The 19,289-nt window shown below is 45.6% G+C and overlaps 2 protein-coding genes across 2 annotated transcripts in view; one reads left to right on the top strand and one right to left on the bottom strand.

The window, feature by feature from the left end:
- The window catches only part of LOC309364518 (uncharacterized protein), a 28,867-nt gene extending 23,461 nt beyond the window's left edge, over positions 1–5,406 (top strand). The window contains exon 11 of the mRNA XM_081901986.1: positions 5,029–5,406. Within this exon, the coding sequence (XP_081758112.1) occupies positions 5,029–5,084 (56 nt within the window). The 3' untranslated portion in view covers positions 5,085–5,406. The remainder of the gene's footprint in view (positions 1–5,028) is intronic.
- Positions 5,407–6,328: 922 nt separating this feature from the next.
- Positions 6,329–19,289, bottom strand: part of SLC44A4 (solute carrier family 44 member 4) — a 66,863-nt gene continuing 53,902 nt past the window's right edge. The window contains exons 14-21 of the mRNA XM_081903490.1: positions 18,769–18,871; positions 15,953–16,209; positions 13,014–13,108; positions 11,577–11,680; positions 9,686–9,759; positions 9,424–9,589; positions 8,637–8,721; positions 6,329–8,414 (exon numbers count right to left, since the gene is read on the bottom strand). Of these exons, the coding sequence (XP_081759616.1) occupies positions 8,308–8,414; positions 8,637–8,721; positions 9,424–9,589; positions 9,686–9,759; positions 11,577–11,680; positions 13,014–13,108; positions 15,953–16,209; positions 18,769–18,871 (991 nt within the window). The 3' untranslated portion in view covers positions 6,329–8,307. The remainder of the gene's footprint in view (positions 8,415–8,636; positions 8,722–9,423; positions 9,590–9,685; positions 9,760–11,576; positions 11,681–13,013; positions 13,109–15,952; positions 16,210–18,768; positions 18,872–19,289) is intronic.

Below are 19,289 nucleotides of genomic sequence, written 5' to 3'. Positions count from 1 at the left end.
CTCAGAAGAGAGGCTGCTTTAAGGAGCATAGGGAAGTACCTTGCATACTTAGTTAGACCAGGTGGTCCATGTACCCCTGTACTGTTTGCACTGGCTGGCAGGGAAGCACCATTTTTTCAGATGGGGGGAGCCTTTCCCAGCCCTGGGGATGCTGAGGATTGGGCCTGGGCTCTTCAGTGTGCAAAGCAGACTCGCTTACCACTGAGCAATCGCCCTTCCCCAAACGGCATGTTTGTCCTCAAACACTGACCTGTTCTTCTACCTGACACCTGCCGGCTACCTGATCGTAAGCGTCACATGAGCCGATCAGAGTGTGCTGGTACAGAGTGCATGGACCGGGCTGCCTCTCTGCCTGTTTACTAACTGGTTTTCAATGTCACCTTATTATGAGTAACTTACCGTAATTTGGATCCAGACTTCATTGGTGGTTTTTAAGCAGAGGTTGGATGCCCACCTGCTTTAGCTGAGATTCCTGCAATGCAGGGGGCTGGACTAGATGACTCATGGGGTCCCTTCCAACACTACGATTCTATTCACAAGTAAGTCTCATTGAGGTATGCCCCTAGATAAGCAGGTGCAGGATCACAGCTTTCATCGTCATCTTTTTTTTAAAGGTGCCACAGAACTCTCTTAAAAAAAAAAAAAAAATTATTAACAGGCCAATCACATCACATTATCCAAATCACATTAGTTCCAAATTATACAGCCAAATTTTTTAATTTGATTGGGGGTACCCATGCATCAAGCTCCGAACGGATCCAAACATCACTTATATTGCTGCTTTAATTAAACAGTTCTATCCAGTTCAATCCAGATAGTCCTTTATTACTTTCTTCATCTTCTTGTTGTTATCATATATTCCTTTCTTTGCGATCTCTGATAATCTTCACAAGCGGATTAAAAACAGACATCCTCTGTGTGGGTTTTGCACTCTCCAAAGATCATATCACTTTTTTTTAAATAGATTTTTATTGAATTTTCCATAACATCTCTGTTCATACCACATATCACATCACATATTTTAACTTATTGAACTTCCCTCAACTCCTCTGACAATCATCCATAATTAATTTTCTATCCTCGCATTCCTTAATTGTAGTATCGCCTATCAATAAAATATTTTATACTCATTTACATTCTTGCAATATTCCTTATTTTTTTTCACAAAGCTTCTTTAAAGCACACTAGCGTTGTGTGTTCCTCACATACAGTTTTCAAATATTCTCTGAATTTTCCCCAGTCCTCTAAAAACTTGTGGTCTCTTTGAAGTCTGATTTTCCCAGTTAATTTGTCCAGTTCTGCATAGTCTATTAGTTTTGTTCTCCAATATTCCAAAGTTGGTAATTCTTCTTGTTTCCATTTTTGGGCCAACAGTACTCTCGCTGCTGTTATTGCGTACTGAAAAAGCTTACAGTCTCTCTTATTTATTTGATTTTTGGTTATTCCCAGTAAGAAGGTTTCTGGTTTCTTTACAAAGCTATATTTCAGCATTTTCTTTAACTCATTATATATCATTTCCCAGAACCCCTTCACTTTCTTACACTCCCACCACATGTGAATAAATGTACCCTCTTTCTCTTTACATTTCCAACATTTGTTGCTAGTTTTGTACATTTTTGCCAATTTAGCTGGTGTCATATACCATCTATAAACCATTTTCATCACATTTTCTTTTAATGTAATGCATGCTGTAAACTTTAAATTTTCGTTCCATATTTTTTGCCAATCTTCCAAATCTATGTTATATCCTAAATCTCTGGCCCAGTAAATCATTACTGCTTTGACTTCCTCATCCATCGTGTGCCATTCCAGTAAGATTTTGTACATTTTTGAAAGTATCTTACAATCATTGTTAACAATTTCTGTTTGAAATTTCGAGTCTTTTTCTTTATACCCTTTTTCTTTCACCTCTTTTTTAAAGATATCACTTATCTGATGATAGTGCAGCCAATCATATACATATTCTTTTACTTGCTCATATGGTTTCAATCTCCATTTCCCTCCTTCTTTCACCACCAAGTCTCCATAAGTGATCCAATCACTCCTCATATTAATTTTCTTGACTCCCATGGCTTCTAATGGGGATAACCAATGTGGTACCCCCATTTCTAAAATATTTTTATATCTGTCCCATACTTCAATTAACGATTTCTGGAAAATATGATTCTCAAACGATTTGTGACCTTTTTTCTTCTCTTGCCATAAATACGCATGCCACCCAAATCTGTTATCAAATCCTTCTAGATCCAATAATTTTGTATTCTTAAGTTTTATCCATTCTTTTAACCAGCAAAGACATGATGCCTCATAGTATAACTTCAAATCTGGCAGGGCAAAGCCTCCTCTTTCTTTTGCATCTGTTAATAATTTATATTTAATTCTCGGCTTTTTGCCCTGCCAGATATATCTTGAAATTATTCTTTGCCATTCCTTAAAAATCGTTACTCCTTTTAGTATTGGAATCATCTGAAATAAGAATAACATCTTAAGTAGCACTGACATCTTAATCATTGAAATTCTTCCCCAAAAGGATAGTTTCAACCTTCCCCATACCTCCAGATCTTTCTTAATTTCATTTCACACCGGAACACAAAGATCATATCACTTAGGGACAGCCTCCATTCCACGCTTCCATAAAAAAATTATCTTCGTTCTGTCCTTTAATTTTCTCAGGCTTGCCAAGTATATCAGGAGGGCTCTGTCAGGTTAAGATCACATTCCAATCATCATTCACATTCCGATGGTCCTGATCCTCCCCCCCCTGTCTTTCTTTCTTAGACAAGCTTATCTTAGTGAGACGCCATTTAAAACTGCATCATAAAATTTTCCTCCGTTCTCCGTTGTTTACCAATCATCTCTTTATCTATAATCCACTCCACACAGTTCTTGAATTCCTGCTTGTGATTAATAAAACGCAACGATCTTCTTTCTGGGGTGGAGAGTTTTTAATATTCACATAAGGCAAAGAAAAGAAAAGTTTTTTCCTCCACCCCCTTCTTTTTCACTCCAAACATACCAGTCTCTTAATGGTGGTTCATCACTTGATTTATTTGTCCCATCCGTCACTCCGGTCACAGAGATCCATTAATCAGCAGTCTTATCTCCCGGACTTTGCTTGATGTATGTGCTTTAGCTTCTTTCCAATTATATGTTTCCAATTATATTTTCGAGCTAAAGCAAACCAGCACGTGCTGATTGGAACCGGCGTCAGGAAGAGCCGACCTCATCGAGGGCTCGCGCCAAGTGACCGGCACCCCCTTCTTTCGAATCCGGGGGTGCGTTATGGACACCGCTGGCAAGGCAGTCCCCCCCATCTCCTTGGGGGGGGGGCAGCAAAACTGCATACTTCCCATAGCAGCCTCTTAATTACCTCGTATGGGTCGGAGAGATGTTATTGTCGGCCATCTTCCAATGCGCCACGTGGTGGCCCCCGGTGCCACAGAGCTCTTAGTCAGCTTCAGAGATTGGTAATAGACTGTGGCGATCACACAGGATCCCCGGACATTTAATGGTCTATTGATCCCTGTGCCACCACTGTGCTCGCTTCCCCGCTGCCAGATAATATTCAGATAATATTCCTGTCAGTATCTTAACTTTAGTTTCTTTACTGGCCTATACCTTCCTAATGTATGGAAGTAAGAGCTGGACCATAAAGAAGACTGATCGCCGAAGAATTGATGCTTTTTAATTCTGGTGCTGGAGGAGACTCTTGAGAGTCCCATGGACTGCAAGAAGATCAGATCTCTCCATTCTGAAGGAAATCAGCCCTGAGCACTCACTGGAAGGACAGATTGTGAAGCTGAGGCTCCAATACTTTGGCCACCTCATAAGAAGAGAAGACTCCCTGGAAAAGACCCTGATGCTGGGAAAGATGGAGGGCACAAGGAGAAGGGGACGACAGAGGACGAGATGGTTGGATAGTGTTCTCGAAGCTACCAGCATGAGTTTGACCAAGCTGCGGGAGGCAGTGGAAGACAGGAGTGCCTGGCGTGCTCTGGTCCATGGGGTCACGAAGAGTCGGACACGACTAAACAACAACACCTTCCTAATACCTTCTGACTGATTATCTCAACTGTTTGACTGACTCCTCTTAACAAATTCTCTCCCTCTCTCACACAGGCCAACCCACAGACTTAATTTCTCGGTCTTGCCTAACTCCAGACTGTCTTCTCAACAACTCTAACTCTCTAAAAACCTCTGTGCTTAAATCTTATACACCGTTAACTCTGCCCACTGGGTTCCCATTGATTAGTCATTTTACAATTAGTTAACCCTTTCCCTATGAACCCAGTATGATGTCGCACACATAGGAGGGCAAACGCCACACAGACTTAAAATACTTCCAGAGGTTGTGGCTCTTGCTTTTGCTGTCACTGAATTAACAGCGATCTGTCGAGATGCGCCTGCTTCTCATAACACGAGAACCTGGGTGAGGATGAAAGTTGGGGACTTCAGGGCAAAAGACAGAAAAAATGACTTTTTCACACAGTGCTTAGATAAACTGTGTTGTTCTCTGGCCACCAACTTGGGATGGCTTTAAAAGAGGCTCTACCAGTAATGCTTCTGAACACTAAGGTAAAGGTAAAGGTACCCCTGCCCATACGGGCCAGTCGTGTCCGACTCTAGGGTTGTGCGCTCATCTCACTCTATAGGCCGGGGGCCAGCGCTGTCCGAAGACACTTCCGGGTCATGTGGCCAGCGTGACGAAGCTGCTCTGGCGAGCCTGCACCAGCGCAGCACACGGAAACCCCGTTTACCTTCCCGCTATAAAGCGGTACCTATTTATCTACTTGCACTTTGACGTACTTTTGAACTGCTAGGTTGGCAGGAGCTGGGACTGAAAGACGGGAGCTCACCCCCCTGCGGGGATTCGAACCGCCGACCATGCGATCGGCAAGCCCTAGGCGCTGAGGTTTTACCCACAGCGCCACCTGCGTCCCCGTTCTGAACACTAGTGGCTGGGAAATTCAGGTGGGGAAGAGTGCTCTTGTGCAGAAAAACAGCTCTGACAGTTTTGCTTCTTTCCAGTTCCAGGCCAGACTCTCCTGCCTCCGGCCTGCTCTCTGAGCCTTGCCCCTGACTGACCTCAAGTGCTCCAGAAATTGAAGAGATGCTGGACAGAATGAAATTATACTTGATCAGCGGAAGCACTGGACAGAGAGAGATAAAACTGCGGGGGCTGGGGGAGTTGCCAGTTTTTATTTTAAGAAAGGGTGTATTGCATGGTGAGCTTCTGTTTCATTCCTGGGGAAGAGGAGCTAATGTAGGGAACACTGATTGCGATTGTGTTTTTAATCTGGGTGTGAAGTTATTGGAAATAGTCGGATGCTGGAGTGCAGGCTTCATGCAACAGGAGCTGTTTCTTAGGAATGCACTGCTTGAAATAATAATACAAAAGTGATCTAACACAGTGTGAAGTCTTTTTGTTCTGATGCTGGCAGGGGTGAGAGCTTCTGAATACCAGTTGCAGGAACCTGCAGGAGGGGAGAGCAGAGCTAGGCTCTAATCCTGCTCACATGCTTCCCAGAAAAGGAGGCTGGTTTGCAGGCTTGTCCACATTTGAGCATTATTTACCGTATTTTTTGCTCTATAGGGCGCACCTGACCATAGGGCGCACCTAGTTTTCAGAGGGGGAAATCAAGGTGGGAAATATGATTCTCCCCCCTAGCTCTGGGAGCAGCAGCCTCTTCGCTTCTCCCAGACCTTCTCCCTGCTATGGCAGGAGGTGGAGGAATTCCCCAATCTCCTGCAAAAGCCCACAGGAGCGGCACACCCTTTAAAGAGCGCACGGCTCCTGCGGGCTTTTCAACCAAGCTTGTGGGGCTGGCGGTGGGGGGGAACCGCTGCTTTCCCCCACTGCCAGCCTCAAAGACAAGTCTTTCCTGGCTTCAGCAGGAGCAACGCGAAGCCTCCGGAGCGCAGGCTTCGGAGGCTTCGCATTGCTATCGCTGAAGCCAGGGAGCCTGCATTCGCTCCATAGGACGCACACACATTTCCCCTTACTTTTTAGGAGGGGGAAAAGTGTGTCCTATAGAGCGAAAAATACAGTAGCTGTTTATCCACCTTCCAGCCCATTCATATTAAACTGGAGTTCTCCACACCAGCACATATTTGAATTTCTGTAGGGAGGGTATTCCACAGGGTGGGTGCCACTGGGAACTGGGCTGAAAAGCAGGGTTAAAAAAACCTCAACAACTTGCCAATTAAGCAGTATCGTAGGCCATATGCATGGAAGACAATTTTACTTGGCTACGAGTGATCGCCGAAGAAGAAGAAGAATATAAGCAAATATAATCCTTCGCTTACATGAATAAGAGAGACAATGCGGTTTACTTAAAATCAGCTTTAATAAATTTGTATCCTTTCTATAAAATTATTATTTTTGTACAGAAAGAAAAAAAAGTCTATGTACAGTACATTTTTAGCATTTTGAATAAAAAACTCCCCAGCCAAACAGAATGGCTGACAGGAAGTGGACCGGGGCCAAAATAGTTTAGGAGTCAATAAATTGGCACAAAATCACCGGGAAATTAAGTGGGAAAAGGATGACCCAATTTGTCAATGAAGGCACTTAGGCAACAAAATGATCACCGTGCAAGGCAGAGCTAAGTGTGATTCAGCCCATTTGTTTCACTCGATTTGAAAGCACCACTCTTTGTTGGACGTGCGGCCAATGCCAAAGCAAAAAAGAAAAAGGTCAAGATATTCTGAAAGAGAACGATGTAATCAGGAATTGGCACAATTGGGCCTGAAAAACCAGGATGGCAGATGGGAATAGCTATCAACTTACAGATTTAAAAATAAGGGACCAGCGGCCTCAAAAATAAGGGATCAGCAGCCAAAATAAGGGATTTTGCTATTGTAAAGAGTTACATACATTGGTAGGATTGACAAATGCTGGCAATCCGGCATGAGGCGGTTGCGGCGGCGCCCTTCTGCGTCCCTCCCGATCCCCTCCTCTTCCTCCTCCCTCAGGCCACCTCCTCAGCCGCCGCCACCGCTGCCACCTCCAGGCTCGCGGGTGGTGTGGGCAAGAGTCTCTCTCCCTTCCCCCTTCTCTCTCGGGTGATGAAACTCCTCACGCCAGGATGACAGCGCCAGTGCGCGCTCTCTCTCACAGTGGAGGACCCCGAGCTGCTGCTTTCCTCCTGAGCCGGGCGAGCATGAAACCCGGGAAATTTAAGGGACATCATCAATAAGGGACAGCAGCGGGACATGGCGCTGGGATAAGGGAGTTTCCCGCCAAATAAGGGACGGTTGACAGCTGTGCAGATGGGAGTTATATAAGCTGTTTGAAAAGTTTGCCATGGAGTAGTTGTAACCAGTTGGGATCAATCGTAGCTTCCAGCCACCTCACTGTCTACTTCTCCTCACTGCAAAACCCGGGGGAACAGTCTAACACTTACCACACCGTAGGCAGCTAAAGCTGACTGCCTCTCTGTGTGATAGGTTTTTAGAAGAGGCTCTCCCGAGTGCTTCCCGATCACCCAATTTAACTCAGAGAATGGCACACAGACCTGGAAAATGCTGTTTACTGAGAAGTTGCATAGCCCGCGAAAGAACATCAGCTGAGCCCTAAAGGAAAGGACACTTGTTTTACTGTGGCCTATAAAATCCAGCAAGATATCTGGCGGGGGAACATCGCAAATATCGGCCAAACGTCTTTTTCGCTGCGTTGGACGTGACGAGGCCCAAGCCAAAAGGAAGTGGGATGGCTTCTCATGAAGATGTCTGCAGGGTTGGAAGGCAAGATGGGCAGCAAAACACCAGCGTGGAGGGAAACGTTGGCACTGGCACAAAATCAACGTGTGGGGAAGCACTGGCATTGCGGCAGTGGCGATGGAACACCAGCCCAGCCTGGCACACGAGCGCTTGCATGCTGGGCAGAACACACCACGTGACATCGTGTGATGTGTGGGGCAAGTCAGCACCCCTTGGGATGAACAGGACGTCTTGACTGGATACAACCCCAAATGGGCGGACCAGAGGGAAGGGCAACATGTTAAAATGGCTGCCTTCATTTAAAAGGTGGGCTCTAAAATAAGATGGCCAGTAAAGGAGGAGGCGGAGGAGAATGTCTTCTCAATATGGCACCGTTTAAGAAATCAATATGGCCGACACGGAGCAAGACAACGTGAGGCAAGAGTGGCAAGGCCCAAAAGGCTGAAATGTGTTCAAAATGCACTGGAAAGGAAAGCAAGGGAAGGGATATGTTAAAGTGCTCTTGAGACAGGCCTGGGGCCTAAAAGCCAGGGAGCGATATACTGTAGCAAGAAATGATGTGGACCAGTAACACCAATTTTTCTTCTACTTGGCCTTGCCATTCTTGTTCTTCTTGTTGAGGATATTCATGAGAGACTTGGACATGTAATACGGCTTGCTCTCGGAGCCGTCATTCCGCTCCAGGTCTTCCACTGCAGGGGAAAAGGAAAGTATTGCCTCAGGTCCCATCAGATTAGCAAACGAGTGGTTAATCTGTGGAGAGGGGAGCCCCTCCAGGCATTGCTGGACTACAACTCCCATTATACCTGGCCATGGACCATGCCGGCTGGGGCTTATGGGAGCAGGAGTCCAGCAACACCTGCAGGGCCCCAGGTGTGCAGTTGAGTATAATTAGGGCAATAAAAATTACTCACAGAAACAGAGGAACAGCGTGTCGACACACATATTGTAGACGCTGAAGAAACCTTGGGCTATGAAGTAGGCGCCTACCACAACAGTCTGAATCGGAGAGAGAGAGAAAGGGGGAGGAATGGCATGAGGTGAGAGGGTCAAGACTTCCAGCACTGGAATCAGATGTTTTGGATCACAACTCCCATCAGCTTCGTCCAAGATGGCCACGGTGGATGTGGACGATGGGAGTTGTAGTCCAAATCTGCTTGAGGGCACTGGGTAGTTCACAATATTCTCGCCCACCATATTTTGAAAGCGCCCAGTTTGTTGGGGACAACTCATATTCTTTCTTTAACGGTTTCTGCTATTATTTTGTGAAGCGACACAAGAAGCTACTAAGTTGACTAACTTGTAGCCCTTCAGAATTGGCAGAGCTACAACTCCCATTACCTTTGGCCATTGGCCATGCTGGATGTCAGCAAGATCCAGAAGGCCACAGATTAGCCTCTCCTCAGGCCATTTGTCCAACAAAGCAAATACAAAGCATTTCCTGAGCTAAGGATCCTCCTTGAGACAAGCAAGAGTCTTCACTCCCAGAAATTCCTTGCAGTTTTCTGTCAGCAACTTTGGTGTGTGTGTTTTTGGAGGGGGTCTGTACTACTTTTTAGCTAAACTAACGCAAATCTGTGCATTTTAGCCGCCATATTGGATTGGAACGGTGCAGAATTGCCTTAAAATGGGCCAGGAAAAAGAGAGAGAGATTGAGAGAGAAAAGGTGAAGGCCCAAGAAATGGGCACAGTTACACATACCAGGATGGGCAGCCAATAGTAGTTGAGGACGGGAGATTTGAACTCGGGTTTATCGATGGGAATTCGCCCAGTGAAGAAAAAGAACGACAGAATGCCAACTCCGCCAACTACCAAGAGCTTCCCGAAAAACAGCAGCAGGTCCGTGACTTTATCCAGGACTACAACTCTGCAGGGGTAGAAAGGGGAGGTTCGAACCAGGAATGTCCACCTTCATCTCTGCTTCTTCTTGGTCCTTGCTGATCCCACCCTCTCACCCCATTACCTGGCAGCATTGCGCATCAGAAGCATGAATGCATTTTTGGCCGACACACAGAAATTCTTTCCATAAATGGCAATCTGAGGAGGGGAAGGGTTTGAAAGAGACAAAGGAAGTAAGCTCAGTCTTTTGCAAGGATATAGGACCAGTGGCGTAGCGTGGGTTGTCAGCACCCGGGGCAAGGCAAGTAATTTGCGCCCCCTAACCCATGGATTTGCGCCCCCTAACCCGTGGATTTGCGCCCAACCCTAACCCTAACCCCCAGATGTTGCGCCCGGTGTGGCCGGCTCCCCCTGCACCCCCCACGCTATGCCACTGTGTAGGACTATGCCCTTCCCCTCCCTCAACAGCACCACACCCCCTGCCCCCAAGTTTTTATTGGGATTAAGATGGCCATATAGAACCACACACCCCAGCCTAGACAGCCTACGGGGTTCCACAATCCACACTCCACCACCGATTCCCAATCAATTATTATTTTGCTAGAGGAAAGAGCCTGGGGGTTGTAACACCACTGTTCAGGGAGCAGAAACACAACTCTCATAAACACTGCAACATCTCCCTGATGTACTGTATGTTTCTTTTTAAAATATATATATATTAATTTTTACGTAAAATTTCCAAACAACACATTTTATTATCTTATTCAGTGTTTTGGACTTCCATCAACCACACCTGAAGATCTTTCCATCTTTATCACTTAATCTGCATTTCATTAATTTCACTATTACTTTTAATAACCCTTCACTAATAATTCTCTTCATACTTTTCTCTGCAATATTTCACATAGTCCGATGTACTGTATGTTTCAGTGGGTATTAATTGTAAGTCACTTTGGGAACTGATCTTGCCTGAGAAGTGGTTTGGAAATAAATAATCAGTGTCAACCATGGAGGCTTTGAAAAGCCAACTGCACTTTCCAAACCATGGTTTCTAAGGTGACCTGGTTTGTTTTAACCACAGTGCCGCCACTGTTGTTGAACTTAAAAATGGAAAGTGTAATGCTGGTGGTCAACAAAAGAGGCTTAAAGACTCTCTCAAGGCAAAGTTTTAAAAATGTAGTATAAAAAGTGTCACTGGCAATGCCCATCAACTTTGGGGGCCCTGTCCCCCTCAAATATTTTATTGGAGCTAGCCGATCTGACTGATAGAGTCCGCGACCAGAAGGAGGAGGAGTACCAGGAGGAATGGATGAAATTTAAAGACTATTTAGTTAAATATGTTAAGATAACTTAATTGGAAAAACTTCCAAATACAAGATAGGTTTAAATATGTGATGTTAGAGAATAATATGTTTAAAGTCAAAATGAAAACAAAGAAAGATGTTAAATGATTAGGTAATTTTATGAGAAAATTGGTATTGGAAAACTGTTATAATGATATACACTGAAATTCAGCCAGGGGGATTTGAGGAAGTCACTTAACAATGTTACTAAGATTGGATCAAGTATAGTTAAGATGTTTGTTTGTTTGCTTAATTTTTTTTTTGGAAAACTAATAAAAAAAATGGGGGGATTTATTGGGGGGACCAAAGAACCCTTGGCCCTGATGAATTGGCTCTTATGCAAGCCGTAGTTTTGAGGGGGGCACTGTTTGCCGTGTTTGTGCAGGGGTCCTGCAAGCACAGAAGAAGATCTCTGCTAGGTGAGGCCAAAGGCCTATCTTACCCAGAATCCAGTTCTCACAGTGGTATGCTGGCCACAAGCAGGACCTGAGTGTTGTGGGAGCAGGTGTAGCAGGGCTTTGAACCCCGGTTTCCCACCCCCAGACGCATCACAGTGGCTCTTAAGCCACTTCCCTCGGCTCCTGTTCCCCTGCGGGCGTCCCCATCTGTTTCTCTCCCAAGCGCCACCGTTAAGACCCCTGATCTCCTAGGTGGCCCACCTGCAAGTCTTACCATGATGTAGGCGTTTCTGTTGAGGAACTTGACGAACTTCTCCAGACACCAAAAGCAACACTTCATGCAGCAAAGCAGGCACTTGGCAACCTTGTTCCCGGAACCTACAAACGCCACAGGAGAATTAGGCAGCTGGGGTCTGAAAAGGACACGCTCCCCTTGGCTCTTCCCAGTTTAGTGGGGTAGGAGAGCTGAAAATAACATCCATGTATTTCGCATCTGGCAACCAATGTGCCCCTTTGGTTTCAGATAGTACATAGGTAGGAGAGTCTAAAGAGCCCGGGACTCAAATTTCCACATCTACGGTGTCTCATTTACCAGAAGCCACGTATTTAGCATTAACTCTATGCAAGCCCATAGGGAAATTCGTTTTGCGAAGCGCCTCCAAAACGGAAAACCCTTTCGTCTAGCGGGTTTTTTGTCTTGCAAGGCGTTCGTCTTGCGGGGCACCGCTGTATTTGAAATTGGTTTTTGTTTTTTGCATTCTTGTACTTCTGTATTAAAATTACAGTTACGCCTTAAGGATGCCTCATAAAGGGGGTAAATGAATGTTTTGTTTTTAATTATTTATTATTATTTTGTGGTCATGTTTTTTTGGGGGGGGTCATACTGATGTATATTTTGCTCTAGGAGGTTTCGTTTGTCAAAATTGAGTACAGTGGTACCTCAGGTTACAGACGCTTCAGGTTACAGACTCCGCTAACCCAGAAATAGTACCTCGGGTTAAGAACTTTACCTCAGGCGCTTCAGGTTACAGACTCCGCTAACCCAGAAATAGTACCTCGGGTTAAGAACTTTACCTCAGGATGAGAAAAGAAATTGTGCAGCGGCAGCAGGAGGCCCCATTGGCTAAAGTGGTATCTCAGATTAAGAACAGTTTCAGGTTAAGAACAGACCGCCACAACAAATTAAGTTCTTAACCCGAGGTACCACTGTGTACAACTCCAGAGTTATTGCTAGATACATGACTTCTGGCAAATGAGCCGCCCTAGCCGCTAGAGGGCTGTGAAAATGTGTCCCGGGCTTTTTATATTCGTCTATCCACGTACTATCTGAAACCCAAAGGGGCACATTGGTTGCCGGAAGTGGTTCCCCCCCCCCCCCGCTCTCCTACCCCACTAGTTAACAAAGCAGCGACAGTAAATCGAATTACCGGAAGAGTCTGAAAACCTTCAAAGGTTCCTGCATCGCAGGGGGGTTAGACTAGATGACCGTTAGGTCCCTTCCTACTCTACAATTCAATAAATCTATGAAGCTGCTACACTCTGCCTAATGTTAGGGCCAGCAACATAAGAGACCAGCTCTGAAACCCTGTCAGATTGTGAAAGACTTTAGTGCTAACCTACTTCCAGGGACACTGGGCATCCCGACTCCGGTTATTCTGATCGTTACTGGTATTTATTCCTGCTCTTCTTGCCTGGTTTATTCATCACTTGCCTTTTAACTTGTGGTCCATATATTCCAGCACGATGCGGATCAGTTGGACGATAGTGAGGATGAGGGATCCAAAAGCAAGAGATCCTATATGGTATCTGCGGAGAGAGAGGAGAGGTCCTGTAAGGTGGAGCTGCCTTTCTGGGTGAAGACAAGGAACCCCAGACTTTGACACCATTCCTAATTAAGGCTGAGGTTGCTGCTCTTATCCAAGGTTTACGTTTTCATGTACAGTGGTATCTTGGTTCTCAAATGCCTTGGTACTCAAACAACTTGGAACCCAAACACTGCAAACCCAGAAGTAAATACTCTGGCTTGCAAACTTTTTTCGGAAGCCGAACATGCTCTGTTTTGGGTGTTACACTTCTGTTTTGAGTGCCACACTTCCATTTTGAGTGTTACAATGAGATCTGTCTGTTTTTGCTATTTATTTTGCATTTTTGTTTTCGCAGCTCGTTTTGTTTTGTTTTGGTGGCTGTGTGGAACCCAGTTCAGCTACTGACTGATTGATTGATTGTGTGACTGCAGTACATAGTTTATTGCTTTCATTTTATGGACCAATGATCTTGTTAGATAGTAAAATTCATGTTAAATGGCTGTTTTAGGGGTTGTTTTTTAAAGTCTGGAACAGATTAATTTGTTTTGCATTACTTTCTATGGGAAAGCGTGCCTTGGTTTTGGAACGCTTTGGTTTTGGAACGGATTAAGTTTGAGAACCAAGGGACCACTGTATTACAACTCCCCAAACAAACAATGCCAGCTGCTCTAAATAGAGGAGGGATGAGCAAATATTTTCAGCTAGTCCAGGGGGTTGCATTCTCTTCCAGGGGCCACATTCCAGCAGTGGGCAGGGCCAGAGAGAAAAGAGGGCGGAGCAATGAATATAAATGTTCCCTTTGTCTGGTAGGCTAGTTTCAACGCTCACTCAATCCTCTCTTTGCAGGCAAGCTTTATATAGAGTTCAAGGACACATTCCAAACCAGGAAAAAGGACTCAAGGAGGGTGTGCATCAGCAGGGCCAGTTAGGCTATGGCCTGGAACAAGCCCTGTAGGTCAGGCAGAGAGGCCTGGAGGGCCTGAGGGGTTCTCCACCCCAGTTTGCAGAGTGAGATGTCAAGTGTCTGCACTGAGTAGCAGCAGATCCTGAGAATGTCAGACAGCGTATCTCCCAGCCGTTCCTCGAGATATTGGGGAAGCCACCCAGAGTGGCTAGGGCATTGCAGTCAGATGGGCCGAGATGGCAAAACTGACTGAAAAACTCAGAAACCAAAAGGATAAAAGCTTTATAAAAGAACGGGGGAAATTTAGGAGACCACTGTAAGCAGAGGGAAGCATTTAGCAGGATTTTGATCTCACTTGTAGTTTAAAGATTACCATGGATAATATGGTTTGATATAAACATTGGAGTATGAAAGAATATGCAGTATTAAATGTTTATAATGGGACCCCATGGAGGGGGTGGGGGGAAGTCCTGGGATTTAGAGGAATTTCTGTGTATGGATATACTTTTTGATTCTCTGTTTATAACTTTGTATTTGTAAAACTAATAAAAATGATTTCCAAATATTATTATTATTACTATTATTATTCCTGTGAACTGCCCTGAGACCTGCAGGTATAGGGCCATATACAAATTTAATTAATAATAGTAATAATAAACAAACAAACAAATACAGTTTCTGACAACCACCCCTATATAAATGAGCGATGGCTGGGTGGTTCCCTCGCCCTCCAGTTGGCAGGCAACCCTACAGCCATGTGTGAGCCTACCAATAGTAGAAGGGCCATAGCTCAACGGTAGAGCTTCTGCTTCGTAGGAAGAAGGTCTCAGGTTCAATCCCCAACATCTCCCAGTAGGGCTGGGAGAGACTTCTTCCCAGAAACCTTGGAGAGCTGCTGGCACTCGGTGTAATAATAATAATAATTTTATTATTTATACCCCGCCCATCTGGCTGGGCTTCCCCAGCCACTCTGGGCGGCTTCCAAAAAAATATTAAAATACTGTAATACATCAAACATTAAAAGCTTCCCTAAACAGGGCTGCCTTCAGATGTCTTCTAAAAGTTTGGTAGTTATTTTTCTCTTTGACATCTGGTGGGAGGGCGTTCCACAGGGCGGGTGCCACTACCGAGAAGGCCCTCTGCCTGGTTCCCTGTAACTTGGCTTCTCGCAGTGAGGGAACCACCAGAAGGCCCTCGATGCTGGACCTCAGTGACCGGGCTGAACGATGGGGGTGGAGATGCTTCTTCAGGTATACTGGACCGAGGCCGTTTATGTCTTTAAAGGTCAGCACCAACACTTTGAATTGTGCTCGGAAACGTACTGGGAGCCAATGTAGGTCTTTCAAGACTGGTATTATATGGTCTCGGCGGCCGCTCCCTGTCACCAGTCTGGGTGCCGCATTCTGGATTAGTTGTAGTTTCCGGGTCACCTTCAAAGGTAGCCCCATGTAAAGCACATTGCAGTAGTCCAAGCGGGAGATAACCAGAGCATGCACCACTCAGGTGAGGCAGTCCGCAGGCAGGTAGGGTCTCAGCCTGCGTACCAAATGGAGCTGGTAAACAGCTGCCCTGGACACAGATTTGACCTGCACCTCCATGGACAGCTGTGAGTCCAAAATGACTCCCAGGCTGCGCACCTGGTCCTTCAGGTGCACAGTTACCCCATGCAGGACCAGGGAATCCTCCACACCTGCCCGCCTCCTGTCCCCCCAAAACAGTACTTCTGTCTTGTCAGGATTCAATCTCAATCTGTTAGCCACCATGCAAACAACACTGAGCTAGATGGACTCAAAGCTTTGACTCAGTCGAAGGCAGCTTCCTATGTTCCAATTCCCAAGGGAGATGCTGGCACAATGCAAGGCCGGCAGCAGGGTGAGGGCCAGATCCTCTGCTTCCCTGCCCACCGCCAGACACATGGGAATCCCCACACAAGATGCGCACCGTAACGTCCGGACGAAGGCGTTGCACACAGCGCAGGCCGGGATATCCTGGGGCTTCTTGAAGGCCCAGTAGTAAGAGGCAAAGGCCCCCGCCAGCACACACTGCCCCAGGGCAATGACAAAGTTGATGCACCAGAGGAAGCCCACAAAGTTGTAGATCTGAAGGTTGAAGAGGTTGCGTTGAAAGAGACCTTCATCGTTGTATTTGAAGAAGATGCAATCCACCAGGCAGGGCCAGTAGGTGGAGGCATTGAATGTCTGGAGGAAGAAAGCAGGGAACGGTGCTCTTAATACCAGGGCATGGAAATGGCTGCTCTCGAAAAGGAGAGCCAAGCAGAGCCCCACAAGTTGCTCCACAGCCAAACAGGATCCGTTTTGAACACTGGCAGAAATATAAAATCCAGGGTTGTACAGGAGATGGTGTACTGGACTTGGAGCAGGGAGACCTGGGCTCAGATCTCTGAGAAGAACTTCCAGCCAGTCCTTTTCTAACTCACCTCGCTTTTTACCTCACACTTCCTTACCTCTCTTCGTCTCTCTCCCCCTAACTTATTTCACTATTCTCTACTGAACTTACCTCACAGTCTATTGTCCGAGTAAGATACCACCACAAAATTAATAGGAAGTACAGAACTGCTGCCCCCAGAATTGAAGACACACTTTAAAATACAGTGGTGCCTCGCAAGACGAAATTAATCCGTTCCGTGAGGCTCTTCGTATAGCGGTTTTTTCGTCTTGCGAAGCAAGCCCATCGACAGCTTAGTGGATTAGCTCTATTAGCGGTTTAGCAGCTTTTAGCAATCAGCTGTTAAGCAGCTTTTAGCAATCAGTTGTTAAGCGGTTTATCAGCGCATCAGCTGATAAGCGGCTTAGTGGCTTAGGAAAAGGGGAGAGGGGAAAAACCCCGCAGGAACTCACAAGACATTTTCGTCTTGCGGAGCAAGCCCATAGGGAAATTCGTTTAGCGAAGCGCCTCCAAAACGGAAAACCCTTTCGTCTAGCGGGTTTTCCGTCTTGCGAGGCGTTCGTCTTGCGGGGCACCACTGTACAGTGCTGGGGAGCACAATTGGATTTATTTACTCGGGCTTTTGGAGGAACTTGAGATATCAGTGTGCATAGTACAATCCACATGTGTATATGTTGCACGATTTCAACCTTAGGCAGCTGAAGGCTAGCCAGTTGAAACTGCACATGTTAATGAGGGCTCTGGGATGCTCTCCTGAAATCTCACAGGCTTCCAGAGCTGCCATGTTGAGAGGGCCTTACCCCCTTCCCCACCTCGCAGCAAGGTAGAGCACAATCCAGCGGACCTGGCACAAAAAGAGCTTTTAAGCCCTCTCAGGGCTTCGATTCTGGGATGCTTATGCAAGATCTTGCAGGGCTGTCTGAGTTCCCGAAAGATCTTATGTGAGGATCCCTAAGTATCTAGCATCAGTGTGGTTTGGCCCCTCCAAGCAAGACAAAGAACTTAGAAGAAGATATTTTTGTACCATGTCATTTAGGTTCTGGGTTCCATTTTCTGTTGCCTATGAAGCCAAAATGGCCACAATTGTCCCCATTAAAACCCTAAGTGGAGAAGAAGAGTTTGGATTTGGATTTGATATCCCGCTTTATCACTACCCAAAGGGGTCTCAAAGCGGCTCACAATCTCCTTTCCCTTCCTCCCCCACAAAAAACACTCTAGGAGGTGAGTGGGGCTGAGAGACTTCAGAGAAGTGTGACTGGCCCAAGGTCACCCAGCAGCTGCATGTGGAGGAGCAGGGAAGCGAACCCGGTTCCCCAGATTACGAGACTACCGCTCTTAACCACTACACCACACTGGCTCTCACACCACACTGGCATGTCCACACGAGATGAGACACCAAAGCAGCCCAGAATTGGAGGGCTAGTCAGGGGCAGGGATGGATATATCTGCTAATTTTGATCCTCTCAGTATCTCAGTTTTCCAATCTTACATTCAGTTTGCCACATTCTGTAGCAGTTCATGGGTTTAAATTTTTTTCTTTAAAAACACTCATGAAAATTCGTCCGCATTTTAATGCACATTTCTCCTAATAAGCCCATTTTTGTATTCAGTTTTGAATAATGTAATTTTGCAAGCAATTTTCCCTAACCCAATGCACTTTTTTGCATATTACTTTCCATAATACTGTATTGGCCCAAATATAAGCTGCACCCACAAATAAGCCGCACCTTTAAAATTCGGGGGGGGGCGGGAAGAAAAAAAAGACAATACCCAAATATAAGTCGCTCCCTTAAAATTGGGTTACAGGCTGAAAATCGCTGCAGTTGGTAGAATTGTAACTCCGAGCCAATTTAAGCCTTTGATCTTGCAAGCCCACAAAAACGACCGTACAATCGCCAAAATCACAAATTGCTATTCAATTGCTACAATTCCACAGGCACTCAAGCTCGCAAATCGGCAATAAAACATTTTCTTGTTCCAATTTACCGTATGTCTGTTTCAGCAGCAATACCGTAAAAGACCATTTTTGTAAGGTCACGAATATAAGCCGCACTTTAACTTTTCATGGTCAGAATTTGGAAAAAAAAGAAGTGAGGCTTCTATTTGGGACAATACGGTAACTTCGTTTTTATGCACACCTTCTCCTAATATAGGTATTTTTGCAAGCATTAGTTGGTTGACAAAATTCAAAAAAGTGCAAATTTCCAAGGATAGATGTGTTTCGCTCCACACAGTGTTTCAGAAAGTGGAAATGACTTTAAATGCGTACCAAATCAAACTGATCCCCCATCCCCTCTAGTCAGAGAGGTAGATCTGGGTTCCAAGATCCTTCAGCTACGTTTGTGACTCACCATTGGGCTGCAGCTCTCGTTCCCAGAGATCCCTATGCAGTCTGGGGAACTGTCATTTTTGGGAGCGATGCGATAGAGGGGCGCTCCAGAGGTGGCGAGATATCTGAAGGTGGGGAGTAGTCAAGGGAAGAAGATATACAAAGAAAAAGGAATAACGGGGGCCTCCCCAGCACCACCCTCACATTTTGCCATCTTCAGTGCGGAACTGTTTAAGACCTTGGTGTTATGTACTGAAGTTCTCACCCTGGGCCAGCAGGGGGATACTTTAGATATTTAGATATACTTCACTCAGGTCCACATATGCAAATAAGGAATTGAAAGTGACGTTCAGTGATTGGATAGTTACAGAAAGTTGTTACTGTTGCTTTGTAGTTGAGCATTATATAAGCAGGTTGGCTGAACCCTTCAGTTCAGTTCTGGTCTGGTCTGTGAATAAACAAGAGCTGTTTGATGAATCGCTGTGTTGTCTGATATGTTCACCCACAACTTAACACTTGTGGTACATAGGACACAGAAATTTC

The sequence above is a fragment of the Podarcis melisellensis genome (genome assembly GCF_964234715.1).
Source record: "Podarcis melisellensis genome assembly, chromosome: 2".
NCBI classification, from domain to species: Eukaryota; Metazoa; Chordata; class Lepidosauria; order Squamata; family Lacertidae; genus Podarcis; species Podarcis melisellensis.
This window is presented reverse-complemented; position numbering and strand designations above follow the sequence as displayed.